The sequence below is a fragment of the Mytilus trossulus genome, chromosome 2, assembly GCF_036588685.1.
Source record: "Mytilus trossulus isolate FHL-02 chromosome 2, PNRI_Mtr1.1.1.hap1, whole genome shotgun sequence".
NCBI lineage: Eukaryota > Metazoa > Mollusca > Bivalvia > Mytilida > Mytilidae > Mytilus > Mytilus trossulus.
In genome coordinates, this window is record NC_086374.1 from 22,347,196 (window position 1) to 22,361,874 (window position 14,679).

Below are 14,679 nucleotides of genomic sequence, written 5' to 3' on the forward strand. Positions count from 1 at the left end.
TGCGTCACCTCGTTGCTTAAGGTTTTTGTTTTAGAATTCTTATGATGCGCTGGTTAATCAATGTACTTCTTAACAGAAACTGCATTGTTCATTAACGGACCACAGATGAATTATCACGTTGTGATTGGTTAAACGCCGTCACGTGGTGACCCCCTATGAGACCGTATGGGGTTCATGTCGCGTTAATGGCAACGTCAGCTATTAATGTTTTTGCGTTTTATTGTTTGTTTTTCAACAAAACGCCGCAAAAAAAACTCCAGCGTCCGATAAATTCGTTATACGGTTAACTACTGACCCCCTACGGATCCATAGAGGGTGAACAAAATTCATAGGGGACTCGGCCTCCGGCTTCATCCCCTATGGATTTTACTAACCCTCTTTGGATCCGTATGGGGTCAGTAGCGAACCATATAACTTATAATATTTCGTTCTAAAGATGGTCGATCGAAATAAATCTAAATAAATGATCGTAATACTCACAGGTATTCTGTCTATTACAGTTGTATCTTGTTTAATTTTCACAATTACAGATTCAACATTGGTTTCATCAAACGTTATTGAGAACAATTCTGATGTATCATCTGCATCGTTTAACTTATAGATTAGTTTAGGGTTTTGGTCTGTATTAGCTGGACTCCATCCCTTTGGTTTCTGTGAATCTGATGGTAGATCCCCTGGAGCATTAGAAGAACTATCTACCGTGACATCAGATGGTTGGGCTCCATCCAACATGACTTTAACGCACTCTGTAATAAACAAAGAAATATCCTCTTGTATAATCAAAAGATAACATTTAAATGAGTAAAGATACATGATTACAATCATTAGCAGATAATTGAGATAAATGTATTTATATTTTGTAGTGTTAAAGTGTGACAGTTAATTTATTTTGTTAAAGTACAACTTAACATGGTTATTTCTGATCAGCCACGTTATTGGCCAACTATAATAATAATTTATTCCAAAACGTAGAACATGTATGTGTTGAGTTTATCTTTAAATTCTAGCTTGACAACTATATCAAGTAAACCCTTCAAACCCTGTAACCTGACTAACCCTGTACTCTTAACAAACTGACTAACCTTATACCCTGACAAACAATATATGAAATATATAGTTAACATAGATACATCATGTAGGAAGTCGAGTACGCTTCCCAAAACGTAATCATATCACATAACTCTGCATATTTCCTAGAACTTAAGTGAAGCCTTACCTGTACTTGTCGTTGAAACAGTAGTGGAAGTCGTTGTTGTACCAGTTGTTAAAGTGGTAGGTTGAGCTGTTTCAGAAGGTGTAGAAAATCCAGCAGTAGATCCAGTTTTTGGGCCAGCAGTTGTTTGTGTTTCGGTCACTACACTTACGCTTGGTTGTGTAGCAGCAGAGGTACTTACACTTGGTTGTGTATTAGCAGAGGTACTCACACTTGGTTGTGTAGCAGCAGATGTGCTCACACTGGGTTGTGTAGCAGCAGATGTACTCACACTTGGTTGTGTAGCAGCAGATGTACTCACAATTGTTGTTGTGGCAGCAGAGGTACTTACACTTGGTTGTGTAGCAGCAGAGGTACTAACACTTGGCTGTGTAGCAGCAGAAGTACTAACACTTGGTTGTGTAGCAGCAGAGGTACTCACACTTGGTTGTGTAGCAGCAGATGTACTCACACTTGGTTGTGTAACAGCAGATGTACTTACACTTGGTTGTGTAGCAGCAGATGTACTTACACTTGTCGTTGTAGCAGCAGAGGTACTCACACTTGGTTGTGTAGCAGCAGATGTACTCACACTTGTCGTTGTAGCAGCAGAGGTACTTACACTTGGTTGTGTAGCAGCAGATGTACTTACACTTGTCGTTGTAGCAGCAGAGGTACTCACACTTGGTTGTGTAGCAGCAGAGGTACTAACACTTGATTGTGTAGCAGCAGAGGTACTAACACTTGTCGTTGTAGCAGCAGAGGTACTTTCACTTGGCTGTGTAACAGCAGAGGTACTTACACTTGGTTGTGTAACAGCAGATGTACTTATACTTGGTTGTGTAGCAGCAGATGTAATAACACTTGTCGTTGTAGCCACAGATGTACTCACACTTGGCTGTGTAACAGCAGAGGTACTTACACTTGGTTGTGTAGCAGCAGATGTGCTCACACTGGGTTGTGTAGCAGCAGATGTACTCACACTTGGTTGTGTAGCAGCAGATGTACTCACAATTGTTGTTGTGGCAGCAGAGGTACTTACACTTGGTTGTGTAGCAGCAGAGGTACTAACACTTGGCTGTGTAGCAGCAGAAGTACTAACACTTGGTTGTGTAGCAGCAGAGGTACTCACACTTGGTTGTGTAGCAGCAGATGTACTCACACTTGGTTGTGTAACAGCAGATGTACTTACACTTGGTTGTGTAGCAGCAGATGTACTTACACTTGTCGTTGTAGCAGCAGAGGTACTCACACTTGGTTGTGTAGCAGCAGATGTACTCACACTTGTCGTTGTAGCAGCAGAGGTACTTACACTTGGTTGTGTAGCAGCAGATGTACTTACACTTGTCGTTGTAGCAGCAGAGGTACTCACACTTGGTTGTGTAGCAGCAGAGGTACTAACACTTGGTTGTGTAGCAGCAGAGGTACTAACACTTGGTTGTGTAGCAGCAGATGTACTCACACTTGGTTGTGTAGCAGCAGAGGTACTTACAGTTGGTTGTGTAACAGCAGATGTACTTACACTTGGTTGTGTAGCAGCAGATGTACTTACACCTGTCGTTGTAGCAGCAGAGGTACTCACACTTGGTTGTGTAGCAGCAGATGTACTTACACTTGTCGTTGTAGCAGCAGAGGTACTCACACTTGGTTGTGTAGCAGCAGATGTACTAACGCTTGTCGTTGTAACGGCAGAGGTACTCACACTTGGTTGTGTAGCCGCAGATGTACTAACACTTGGTTGTGTAGCAGCAGATGTACTTACACTTGTCGTTGTAGCAGCAGATGTACTTACACTTGGTTGTGTAGCAGCAGAGGTACTTATACCTGTTGTTGTAGCCTCAGTCGTACTTACACTTGGTTGTGTAGCAGCAGATGTACTCACACTTGGTTGTGTAGCAGCAGATGTACTAACACTTGGTTGTGTAGCAGCAGATGTACTTACACTTGTCGTTGTAGCAGCAGAAGTACTAACACTTGGTTGCGTAACAGCAGAGGTACTTACACTTGGTTGTGTAGCAGCAGATGTACTCACACTTGTCGTTGTAGCAGCAGATGTACTAACACTTGGTTGTGTAGCAGCAGTTGTACTTACACTTGGTTGTGTAGCAGCAGATGTGCTAACACTTGTCGTTGTAGCAGCAGAGGTACTTTCACTTGGCTGTGTAACAGCAGAGGTACTTACACTTGGTTGTGTAACAGCAGATGTACTTATACTTGGTTGTGTAGCAGCAGATGTAATAACACTTGTCGTTGTAGCCACAGATGTACTCACACTTGGCTGTGTAACAGCAGAGGTACTTACACTTGGTTGTGTAGCAGCAGATGTACTCACACTTGGTTGTGTAGCAGCAGATGTACTAACACTTGGTTGTGTAGCAGCAGAAGTACTAACAATGGTCGTTGTAGCAGCAGAGGTACTAACACTTGGTTGTGTAGCAGCAGAGGTACTCACACTTGGTTGTGTAGCAGCAGATGTACTCACACTTGGTTGTGTAGCAGCAGATGTACTTACACTTGTCGTTGTAGCAGCAGAGGTACTCACACTTGGTTGTGTAGCAGCAGATGTACTAACGCTTGTCGTTGTAACGGCAGAGGTACTCACACTTGGTTGTGTAGCAGCAGAGGTACTCACACTTGGTTGTGTAGCAGCAGATGTACTTACACTTGTCGTTGTAGCAGCAGATGTACTTACACTTGGTTGTGTAGCAGCAGAGGTACTTATACCTGTTGTTGTAGCCTCAGTCGTACTCACACTTGGTTGTGTAGCAGCAGATGTACTCACACTTGGTTGTGTAGCAGCAGATGTACTAACACTTGGTTGTGTAGCAGCAGATGTACTTACACTTGTCGTTGTAGCAGCAGAAGTAGTAACACTTGGTTGCGTAATAGCAGAGGTACTTATACTTGGTTGTGTAGCAGCAGATGTACTCACACTTGTCGTTGTAGCAGCAGATGTACTAACACTTGGTTGTGTAGCAGCAGTTGTACTTACACTTGGTTGTGTAGCAGCAGATGTGCTAACACTTGTCGTTGTAGCAGCAGAGGTACTTTCACTTGGCTGTGTAACAGCAGAGGTACTTACACTTGGTTGTGTAACAGCAGATGTACTTATACTTGGTTGTGTAGCAGCAGATGTTATAACACTTGTCGTTGTAGCCACAGATGTACTCACACTTGGTTGTGTAACAGCAGAGGTACTTACACTTGGTTGTGTAGCAGCAGATGTACTCACACTTGATTGTGTAGCAGCAGATGTACTAACACTTAGTTGTGTAGCAGCAGAAGTACTAACAATTGTCGTTGTAGCAGCAGAGGTACTTACACTTGGTTGTGTAGCAGCAGATGTACTCACACTTGGTTGTGTAGCAGCAGATGTACTCACACTTGGTTGTGTAGCAGCAGATGTACTAATACTTGTCGTTGTAGCAGCAGATGTACTCACACTTGGTTGTGTAGCAGCAGAGGTACTCACACTTGGTTGTGTAGCAGCAGATGTACTAACACTTGGTTGTGTAGCAGCAGAAGTACTTAAACTTGGCTGTGTAGCAGCAGAGGTACTTACACTTGTTGTTGTAGCTGCAGAGGTACTTACACTTGGTTGTGTAGCAGCAGATGTACTCACACTTGGTTGTGTAGCAGCAGAAGTACTAACACTTGGTTGTGTAGCAGCAGAGGTACTCACACTTGGTTGTGTAGCAGCAGATGTACTCACACTTGGTTGTGTAGCAGCAGATGTACTAACACTTGGTTGTGTAGCAGCAGAAGTACTAACACTTGTCGTTGTAGCAGCCGAGGTACTTACACTTGTTGTTGTAGCTGCAGAGGTACTTACACTTGGTTGTGTAGCAGCAGATGTACTCACACTTGGTTGTGTAGCAGCAGAAGTACTAACACTTGTCGTTGGAACAGCAGAGGTACTCACACTTGTTGTTGTAGCTGCAGATGTACTCACACTTGGTTGTGTAGCAGCAGAGGTACTAACACTTGGTTGTGTAGCAGCAGAGGTACTTACACTTGGTTGTGTAGCAGCAGATGTACTCACACTTGGTTGTGTAGCAGCAGAGGTACTAACACTTGGTTGTGTAGCAGCAGATGTACTCACACTTGGTTGTGTAGCAGCAGATGTACTCACACTTGGTTGTGTAGCAGCAGAGGTACTCACACTTGGTTGTGTAGCAGCAGATGTAATAACACTAGGTTGTGTAACAGCCGAGGTACTCACACTTGGTTGTGTAGCAGCAGATGTACTAACACTTGGTTGTGTAACAGCCGAGGTACTCACACTTGGTTGTGTAGCAGCAGAGGTACTTACACTTGGTTGTGTAGCAGCAGAGGTACTAACACTTGGTTGTGTAGCAGCAGATGTACTCACACTTGGTTGTGTAGCAGCAGATGTACTAACACTTGGTTGTGTAGCAGCAGATGTACTCACACTTGGTTGTGTAGCAGCAGAGGTACTCACACTTGGTTGTGTAACAGCAGATGTACTCACACTAGGTTGTGTTGCTGAAAAATAGAAAAGAAAATTGAATTGGACATTTTTTGTTTTGTAAATGTTTTTATTTATTTACATTTGTTTGTTTTAGATATAAATGGTACGTCCAGAATGTGTATTTTTATTACCTACCAGTTTAAAAAGCTAGTTTTCTTAATTCATTGATTTTATGATGCTTAGTTACCTGATGTTTCAACAGAAGTGGTTGATACTGTTGTTGTGCCAGTTGTCAAAGTTGTAGGCTGAGCAGTCTCAGAAGCAGTAGAAAATCCAGCAGTAGATGTAATAATGGTTGTTTTGCTGGTCAAAGGTGTAGTAGCAGCAATTGTTGTTGTTGCTATTTCAAATAAGAAATGAAAATCTTGTTTACAAGAACTATCAAATATAAAGTGCAATATTCGACTCCCTTGGTTCATTATAATCAAAAAACTTTTTTTAAAGCCTTCGCTAAAATGTTCTTACATGTGTTCTAAGTACAAAATAAAATTTGCAGTGTTTCATTTAAGATTGCAAATTAAATTTCCTTAAAAAAACGATGAAATAACAAATTTGAGATATAGGCTACCTGTCTTGTGCACAATATATAAACGTCTAATGCCAATATATTCGACAGTGTCATGTTTATTTTCAAATTCACTTCCGCTAATTGAAAAGTTCAGCAAGTGCTTTACTCATATCGATAACTTAACCTCTACTTGTGTAAAATTGTTTCGTGTTTGAAAATTATTAAATGGAAATATAAAACATCAGACTGCTCTGCCCAAATACAAAGACGTTTTGAAAATTGATCGAAAATATGTTATCTGTCGAATACAATGACATTTTAAAAGGAAATTAGTTGTAATAAACTAATCTGTTCATAAAAGTTTATTAAAATTTATAATTAAACTAAGAAAATGCATGTATGTTAATCAATTTGTCATTTCCTTTTTAATCAAAACTATCAACTTACCAGATGGTTCAAAACAAGCCTTTATGACAACGTTTTTGATAGTAGGTGACAACTGATCATTTTGCGGAACTATTTTTAGTACAATTACGTTACCAGACACTCCCTTTAGATCAACAGGACTATCAAACTCAAATACCTGAAATAAAAATTAGCTGTTCATACCACAAATTGATGCTATTTGGGAAGTTTGAACGAGAAGAGATTGCGTAACATGGTTGCTATCTTTTGATCAAAGTCCTGGTTTGAATTTGGTTGTGATTATATCTTTGTTACAATGTGTAGTCTGGTTACATTCTATCCGTGTCTGTCAGAAATCTCTTGCAAGACTTATGTGTGCAAGGTTTACTTTTTATATCAGTACGATATTTGCACAACTCGAAACAAAACAAGCAATTGAAAAGACTACTTTCTAATTTAGTGGTTAATTATCGAAAGATATAGAATCAACAATTCCGCATACTTTATTTTGGAACACAAACCTTGATATCAAAGTTCAAGAAATAATCAGTATGTCTTAATTAGATATAGGAAAATGTGGTATGAGTGACAATGAGACAACTGTTCATCCAAATAACAATTTATAAAAGAAAACAATTATAGGTCAATGTACGGCCTTAAGATTACAAACAAAATAGCAAGATACTGAGAGTGGTTTTTGGTATGATCGAATGCATATTTCATAACTAATGCCCTTTACAAAAACGATTGCAAATGATAATTAGATTCATGAAAAAAACTATTTATCAAAGAAACGATATTTTGCTAGGTAATTTTCTGCTTTGTGCCGACCTGATGAGTTAAGCTATTTTTGAATTTAAAGTTAGTCTAAACTTATGCTGTAACACCACATTTCCGTGTTCTATGGGACGAGAGCGCTCAGAAACATGTTAAACTCTGACCTATTCTTAATTATGTGCCTTTTCCAAGTAAGAAGCCTGTTGATCAGTGGTTGCGGTGGTTTCATGTCAGATTTTGTTTTAGTAAATTAGTTTGTTGTTAATGAGGCCCCTACTTTTTGGTCGAGTCGGGGCCTATCAAAGCCGACTATAAGAGGCTTTTCTTCCTCAGAAATAGATAAGCCTAGCTGAATTTTAGTCCTCAATGTTCTTTTTTCTTTGTTTGGCCTTTTCAGCTTTTTGGGATTCTCGAGTCACTGATGAGTCTTTTGTAGACAAAACGCTCGTTTTGCGTACAAACCAAATTTAATCCTGGTAAATATGATAAATTTATTTATTTGATAATGACCGTACGGTTGCCTATAATTGCTTATATATCATTTACTTGAACTTTGATGGATTGCGGTATCATTGGCAATCGCATCACATCTCCTTATTATAATATACCATGCTATTATGAAAAAACCTGTTCACAGTTTGAAACTAATTCAACTATATATGTTTGTTAACTGAAAAATTCCTAGACAACAATGTTAAAGTAATATCGAACCGATGCAACCACTAGTCGATACCCTTAAACTAAATCCAGTAAACATAAGGATGCATTTCAAATGCAATTATTTTTATGCTTATATGCTGTAATTTGGCTATTTATTTTAGGTATTTTTGACATGTAGCTCTTCAACGACGTTCAGTACTTATACATCTTCGGATTGCAAATATTTGGCTTTGAGCGTTCCTGATGAAGGTAAATCCAGAAAAGCGCTTCGGACGCAATAAATTATAAAACGTGTTGTTTTCCATTTTTTTTAATAGTAATTTACCTGTTAATAGTTTCTATTAAATTTCAAAACAAATATTTAGATATTTTCGTATCATACAAAATATAATTGTCTTGAGACATATCAAAATTTCAGTTACTGCAATATTCGTATATCCACTTTGTTTTTATTCATTGTTACAAAACAAAAGCAATGCCTTGTATATATTCTATCCAGCTAATTTATAAGATATGTTGATAAAAAGGCCATTTTTCTTGAACCAAAAATATTCGTTGTTTTAATTAATTTGCATTATACTAATTAGGTTTAACATAAATGCCACAATCAAGTCAGTAACATCAGTTGAATCAACAAAAGACTATAAGAACCGGCCTTGGAGATTTTAATTATTTTTTTCAAATATGCAGACGGATTACTGGTTTTACCTCCAATATCAAACAATACATGAGTAAATGATAAAGATGTCCTTAAGATTATTCATTAAAGCTAAATAAAAATAAATAAAAAAAAAAGAGGAATTATACCTTTAAGTAACATATCAGTTTAATTTAGTTAGCCGCATAATATCACGACAAACAATAATTTACTTTTTTTAATGGTATACTTACAGGTATTCTATCTATTACAGTTGTATCCTGTTTGACAATAACTGTTACAGATTCAACATTAGTTTCATCAAAAGTTATGGAGTACAATTCTGATGTATCATCTGCATCGTTTATCTTAAAGGTTAGTTTAGGGTTTTCGTCTGTATCATCTGGAGTCCATCCTTTTTGTATCTGTGAATCTGCTGCCACATCTCCTGGTGCATTAGAAGAACTATCTACCGTGACATCAGTTGGTTGAGATCCATCCAACATAACTTTAGCGCACTCTGTTATAAAGAAAAATATTCTGTCTTAAATACAATATCAACACAAATTAAGAAATAGGCTTACGATCATCTGCATATACTGAAGATGATTTCTTATTGTTTGAATTCCTGAAGTGGTACAGTTGATTTCAGTGTGTCTTAACAAAGTGTAATCAAAGTGATGATTACTAAATCAACAATAAATGAAAAGAATAAATGATTCTTGTTTCTAAACTAAAACAAAAGGCTGTTCAACATTGACGTATATCGTCTCATTGCTTTTTGTCAAGTATCATACTTTCAGTCAGCTTTAACTCTAACTCAATTCAAAAACTCAATTTAGTACAATGGAAAACAATCTATGATTTAAAATTGGTTGAAATAATGTATGGAAGATAGGTAACTGATATATACAATAAAACATCAAAAGAATAATCAGCATAAACACAAATACTAGTAAAAATTATAACATTAATTATAACTCGTTTACACCGAAATAAGAAAAAAAAGTGAAAATGACAAACAAATTACCTGTTGTTGTCAAAACGGTTGTTGTTGGTGAAACTCTTGGTGTAGTTTCAGATGTAATGACAGTAGTTTCTGTAGTTGACGATGGTGTTGTAGTGATAGTGGTAGTAGTAGGTTGTGTCGATACAGAACTACTAACACTTGGAGTTGTTACGACACTGGTTCCAGTTGTTTGTGTCGTTGATGTGGTAGGGGCTTTTGTAGTAATAGCAGTAGTTGTTTCTGTGAAAAATGATTAAATAAATATCAGAACATATAAAAGAAATACAATGACGAGACGTGTTTCATAAGAAGTGAAAATATGGTCATCAATTTGAATCCATAAAAAAACCCAGAAGATTCCAAACAAGCAGTGTTTCAAAAACAACAAACAATTTTATCAATTCAAAGATGTCTTAATACAGCCCTCAAGGTAAAAGGCATATCCTACTGAAAACTGAATTACTGACAATATGAATATATACAAAACGGAAAGAGTGATATTTCCACTTATCATATACTTGTATGAAATATTACTAAAATTTTACAGTTCATAAACATTTAAAATATTAAAAGGCTATTAAAGGTTTGCTAGGTTTATTGAACAGATTTCTCAGAATTTCATCAGCGGGCTGATAAAGGGACCTTTATTTTCTGCTTCCGGAATGTTATCACATGCCTTTCCGTTCATTTCCGTGACGTTTATCACATGCAACTTCGTGCATTTCCGGAAATTTGTTCGAAAACGACAAAACAGTGCGGAAAACCGAAAGTGATTTAATACTTTTCACAAAATAGTTGAGGAGCAAATATATGTTGTGACAAGATAAATAAAATGCTTGTAATATCAATAAAATCAATTAAATTAAAAAAAACTTTTAATCAATAGTTCTTGTCTGTATTTCTTCTGCTGAAGTATATGATAAAAAGATCATTACATGTCATTTTTCATATCAGACCCTTTATCGGCCCTCGTTCATGATATCATCCCTTAAGCCTGCGGCTCTTGTGCCGATATCATGACCGAAGGCCGATAAAGGGTCTGAGGGTCTGATATGAAAAATGCCATGTAATAATCTATACTTTATCTACACTGAAAAAACACAACATAATGAAACGAAACACTCTTTTATAAGAAAAATATTCACTTATATATAAATAATACATAAAGTCAATGATTACTTACCAATCTCTTCGAAACATGCCTTAATTACTACATTACTAATGGTTGGTGTCTCATCAGTAGTGTCTGGTTTAATAATCAATTCGATGATGTTTCCAGGTTTTCCACCTAGACTGATAGGACTGTCAAAGTTGTCAACCTGAAAGAGAAAGAAATGTCTTATGATCATCTATGCGTCATCTCGTTGCTTAAGGGTTTTGTTAAATCTTATGATGCGCTGGTTTATCAAAGTACTTCTTAGCAGAAACTTTATTATTCAATATTTCGTTCTAAAGATGGTAGAAATAAAAGATCGTATTACTTACAGGTATTCTGTCTATTACAGATGTATCCTGTTTAATTTTCACAATTACAGATTCAACATTGGTTTCATCAAAAGTTATGGAGTACAATTGTGATGTATCATCTTCATCGTTTATCTTAAAGATTAATTTAGGGTTTTCGTCTGTATCAGCTGGACTCCATCCTTTTGGTTTCTGTGAATCTGATGGTAGATCCCCTGGAGCATTAGAAGAACTATCTACTGTGACATCAGATGGTTGGGATCCATCCAACATGACTTTAACGCACTCTGTAATAAATACAGACATATCCTCGTGTATAATCAAAAGACAACATTCAAATGAGTAAAGATACATGATTACAATCATTAGCAGATACTGGATATATATATCAATTGTTTGACGTGTTAAAATTTGACGGTTAATTTGTTTTCTTCAAGCTAAATTTAAATCTACTTTAAATGATTAAATAAACAATTAAACGAATACTTGATTCCTGTTTTCCAGACTCAGGACGTTATTTTACATTTTGTGCAAAAGCAAAGTCTTCTTCGACATTGAACAAGTCATGTTGAATTTAATTCAACGTCCATATTTTCGAAGCTCAGTTTAAACAGAGTTAAAGACCTCAAAAAACTTAATTTATTAAAAGAGAGAATAATCTGAAGTCAAAATTGGTCTGATTGATTCAGATTATTCATTTGTTTTATAAATTAATACAGAAAAGGAATAATGTACATTCTGAAATGTTTGCGTTCATACATATTTTTTGTAAATTTTGATGAATAGGAAATAATAAGAGAATAATTTGCGATTTCCGGAATGATTGCGAGCTGATTTATGTATCAGATATCAGAATGCAAGTTCTTTTTATTTTGAAACTCACCAAGATGCATTTTTCGCAATAATAAAAAGTAAAATAACAAAAATACTGAACTCAGAGGAAAACCAATACGGAAAGTCCATAATCACATGGCAAAATCAAATAACAAAACGCATCAAAAACGAATAGACAAGAACTGTCATATTCCTGACTTGGTACAGGCATTTTCAAATGTAGAAAATGGTGGATTAAACCTGGTTCTATAGCGCTTACCCTCTCTCTTTAATAACAGTCTCATCAAATTCCGTTATATTTACATGTTGCGTTAAATAAACATTCACAATTAATAAAATAGTCAAGATATGGGTACATCAGTCATCATCGCATAACAATTTTAAAAGGGACAATTTAACAGAACATAAAAACATCTATCTACGAACACATGGATTGACTTGAGTGTCTGACGTCATAAAATTTGTATACGTCACATAAATTTGTCGTTCAATGTGCATACAAACAGTTTTAAAATTTACATATGCAATGTAACCATACAGAGTTAAAAATCAAAAGTATGTAAGAACAAATTACAGAAATAGACCGAGATTTAAAGTAGTCCAAAAGTAATAGGTAGAATTTATGAGAATCCAAAAATAGTTAAATCCACTACGCGATTGAATGATTTTGACGTTTGTGGTTCAACGTATATAGTAATTCATAATAGAAATATATCATAATGGCATATAATAGACTAAAATAATACTGACGGGATCTTTTAAAGTACAGAGTCACGTAATAAGAACAAAAGAAATACAAAGATTCGCATATACAAAACAAATCACCAAAAAATGAAAGCCAATACACACACATTGACGAGATGTATAAGTACCGAGCCACGTCAAACGGATATCACATAAAACCATTCAACAGTAAAAGTAATATTAATAATAGAACAAAGACAAATGAAAGAACAGTAAAACATGTTGTTAAGATGATAAACAACATCAGTACGCAGAATCTATACATCAAGACCATCGTGTATTATTTGAGAAGTTGATAAAGCTTGCAATAATTTTGAAATTTACAGTAATTTGTATAAACACAAACATCGACAGTACAACATAGCATACCACCCGACAGTACTCGATAACACCGAAATAGAAAAAAAATGTATAAATGACAAAGAAATTACCTGTTGTTGTCAAAACGGTTGTTGTTGATGAAACTGTTGGTGTAGTTTCAGATGTTATGACAGTAGTTTCTGTAGTTGACGATGGTGTTGTAGTGATAGTGGTAGTACTAGGTTGTGTCAATATAGAACTAGTAACACTTGGAGTTGTTACGACACTGGTTCCAGTTGTTAGTGTCGTTGATGTGGTAGGAGCTTTTGTTGTAATAGCAGTAGTTGTTTCTGTGAAAAATGATTCAATAAATATCAGAACATATAAAAGAAAAACAATGACGAGACGTGTTTCATAAGAAGTGAAAATATGAGTCATCAATTTGAATCCAAAACCCAAGAAAATTCCACATAACCAGTGTTCCCAAAACAACAAAAAAATTTATCAACTCAAAGATGTCTAAATAAAGTCATTAAAGTAGACAGCATATACTACTAAAAACTGAATTACTGACAGTATGAATCTATACAAAACGGAAAGAGTAATATTTACACTTATCCCACACGAAGAAAGAAGATAATGAAACGAAGCACTCTTTTATAAAAAAAAATGTTCATTTATATATAAATAATACATAAATTCAATAATTACTTACCAATCTCTTCGAAACATGCCTTAATTACTACATTACTAATTGTTGTTGTCTCATCAGTAGTGTCTGGTTTAATAATCAATTCGATGATGTTTCCAGGTTTTCCACCTAGACTGATAGGACTGTCAAAATTGTCAACCTGCAAAAGAAAGTAATTTCGTATGATCATCTATGCGTCATCTCGTTGCTTAAGGGCTTTGTTGGAGAATTCTTATGATGCGCTTGTTTATCAAAGTACTTCTTAGCAGAAACTTTATTACTCAATATTTCGTTCTAAAAATTGACGAAATAAAAGATCGTATTACTTACAGGTATTCTATCTATTACAGTTGTATCCTGTTTGATTTTCACAATTACAGATTCAACATTGGTTTCATCAAAAGTTATGGAGTACAATTGTGATGTATCATCTTCATCGTTTATCTTAAAGATAAGTTTAGGGTTTTCGTCTGTATCAGCTGGACTCCATCCTTTTGGTTTCTGTGAATCTGATGGTAGATCCCCTGGAGCATTAGAAGAACTATCTACTGTGACATCAGATGGTTGGGATCCATCCAACATGACTTTAACGCACTCTATAATAAACAAAGACATATCCTCGTGTATAATCAAAAGACAACATTTAAATGAGTAAAGAAACATGATTACAATCATTAGCAGATACTGGAGATATATATATATATATATCAATTGTTTGACGTGTAAAAATTTAACGGTTAATTTGTTTTCTTCAAGCTAAATTTAAATCTACTTTAAATGATTAAATGAACAATTAAAAGAATATTTGATTCCTGTTTTCCACACTCAGGACGTAATTTTACATTTTACGCAAAAGCAAAGTCTTCTTCGACATTGAACAAGTCATATTGAGTGCTGATTTATGTATCAGATATCACAATGCAAGTTCTTTTTATTTTGAAACTCACCAAGATACATTTTTCGCAA

At 35.8% G+C, this 14,679-nt stretch overlaps 1 protein-coding gene across 1 annotated transcript; it reads right to left on the reverse strand.

Annotated features, from left to right (window-relative positions):
* Positions 1 to 1,193: 1,193 nt before the first annotated feature.
* On the reverse strand, positions 1,194 to 14,670 carry LOC134705661 (serine-rich adhesin for platelets-like). Its single transcript, XM_063564380.1, has 11 exons — positions 14,661 to 14,670; positions 14,044 to 14,309; positions 13,738 to 13,873; positions 13,154 to 13,372; positions 11,166 to 11,431; positions 10,864 to 10,999; positions 9,702 to 9,920; positions 8,926 to 9,191; positions 6,640 to 6,775; positions 5,872 to 6,024; positions 1,194 to 5,698 (listed from the first exon to the last, which is right to left on the reverse strand). Exons 1-11 carry the CDS (start codon positions 14,668 to 14,670, stop codon positions 1,194 to 1,196), a joined length of 6,312 nt encoding a protein of 2,103 aa, XP_063420450.1.
* Positions 14,671 to 14,679: the final 9 nt, after the last annotated feature.